The sequence below is a fragment of the Halictus rubicundus genome, unplaced genomic scaffold, assembly GCF_050948215.1.
Source record: "Halictus rubicundus isolate RS-2024b unplaced genomic scaffold, iyHalRubi1_principal scaffold0059, whole genome shotgun sequence".
Taxonomy (NCBI): domain Eukaryota; kingdom Metazoa; phylum Arthropoda; class Insecta; order Hymenoptera; family Halictidae; genus Halictus; species Halictus rubicundus.
The window spans coordinates 351,886-353,446 of NW_027488600.1; the positions used below are offsets into that span (position 1 = coordinate 351,886).

Genomic DNA, 1,561 nt, shown 5'->3' on the forward strand with positions numbered 1-1,561 from the left:
ACCCTTCAGAGAACATACTACATCCGTAGGATTATGTTTTTTTTAGAAGTGCAATGGTGCACGTGTATTCAACAATTGCATTATTTTTTTTAATGGAAATGCATACTTTTTATATAGACGGATATCTCTCGTCATTCTACGTAGAAAGTATTCCGGTACAATAGTTAAAAAATCATTAGTTATCGAGGTATTTTAAGAAAATGTCTTTTTTGAAGTATTGTAGTGTAAGAGGATACGAAAGTGTAAGAAATTTTAAACCAAGCAATGTATTTCTGGGTTACCAAGTCAAAGATAATTAGAAAAAGACGAAGGTCGATTTTCGGAAGCGTAAGCAATATTTATTGAACACGTGTTTCTGCACCATATAGAGTGTTTATTGTCTAAACAAAATTGTGTTGTTACATAAAACGGAAGTCCAAGGCCAATGGAAGTTTCAATGTTCGAGGATCCTTTGTTGGTCAAAAATAGGACCGTGTAATACGTTGTTTTTCGCAGAGCATTGTTGTTCTTTGTCAGGTTACGTAGAAAAATTCCATCGATCCTCGGCGGTGGTCACACAAGAAACTTGATTCAACCGAATCACTTGTCCCACAGATCTTTGAAGTTAGTCCTGAAAAAAATAAACGTTACAACATCCTGCAGTGCAAGCCGTATCTCTCTGAAAATTGTTGCAGTAAAACTGTAGATTAGAAATACTCGATAACTGAATCAGCGTATTGTCAATTAACTAGTTATTTTTACACTCGGAACGGAAGCAGAGTATCGGATACATACTTTATCTACTTTATAGATCTCAAGGGTCGTATCACTATTGGCTGTGCAAAGTTCGAGAAGAATCTGGCTGTTGATTCGTGCCAGTGATCGATCTCCAATAGATAAGTTAATGTACAATGCGTTAAATTGGATCACGCGTGTTTACGCCTAAAGGTATGCGATTTGTACATCGATAAAAATTGTTTGATAAATGTTTGATAATGTCCGACAGTTGTCCCCGTGTTATCAATATTTAGAAAGTAACGTACTTGCGGCAGAGACAGACACCATTCTCGCAGCGACCGCTAGCTTTGCCCATGCTGAGACAATTGGCAGCGCAAGCACTGTGCTCGGCGATTCCTTTGATCGAGAGAAGATCGCAGGTCACTCTTCTTTGCGTAACGGCACGCTCTTCCGCAACTTTGGCGAGTTCGAGAGGTTCGTATTCTTCGTCTGGAATTTATGGAACGTTAAATGCGGACAGTGTTGGCCGAACATTATTCAGAATAATGAATAAAATATTAACGAATAAATCCAATTATTTTTTTTTTAATTACGTTTAGTTAGAGCCGCATCAACATTTAAGCGATCGTAAGGTACTTTAAGAAATTATGTTAAATTAACGTATAAAATGAAATAGACAAATTTGTATATTACCGACGGGGATGGCGACGACAGCGGCAGCAGCCACAAACAAAAAAGCGGCAAGGATGTAGAATTTCGCCATTTCAGTTATCGATTAGATTTCCGTTCTACTTTGAAGAGAAGCTGGAAGACTGATGATGGATGTAAAATCTGCATCGCTTTT

At 37.7% G+C, this 1,561-nt stretch overlaps 1 protein-coding gene across 1 annotated transcript; it reads right to left on the bottom strand.

The window, feature by feature from the left end:
- Nucleotides 1–312: 312 nt before the first annotated feature.
- On the bottom strand, nucleotides 313–1,561 carry LOC143363574 (defensin-like). Its single transcript, XM_076804141.1, has 3 exons — nucleotides 1,411–1,561; nucleotides 1,023–1,206; nucleotides 313–610 (listed from the first exon to the last, which is right to left on the bottom strand). The coding sequence occupies exons 1-3, from the start codon at nucleotides 1,478–1,480 to the stop codon at nucleotides 580–582; spliced, it is 285 nt and encodes a 94-aa protein (XP_076660256.1). The 5' UTR covers nucleotides 1,481–1,561; the 3' UTR covers nucleotides 313–579.

What these genes read in the sequence shown, in the direction of transcription:
- LOC143363574 (XM_076804141.1), bottom strand. Translation starts at nt 1,480, where the DNA reads ATGGCGAAATTCTACATCCTTGCCGCTTTTTTGTTTGTGGCTGCTGCC. An exon ending in TGTCGTCGCCATCCCCGTCG is followed by an intron (nt 1,207 to 1,410) that starts GTAATATACAAA and finishes CATAAATTCCAG; the next exon opens with ACGAAGAATACGAACCTCTC. An exon ending in GGTGTCTGTCTCTGCCGCAA is followed by an intron (nt 611 to 1,022) that starts GTACGTTACTTT and finishes TATTTTTTTCAG; the next exon opens with GACTAACTTCAAAGATCTGT.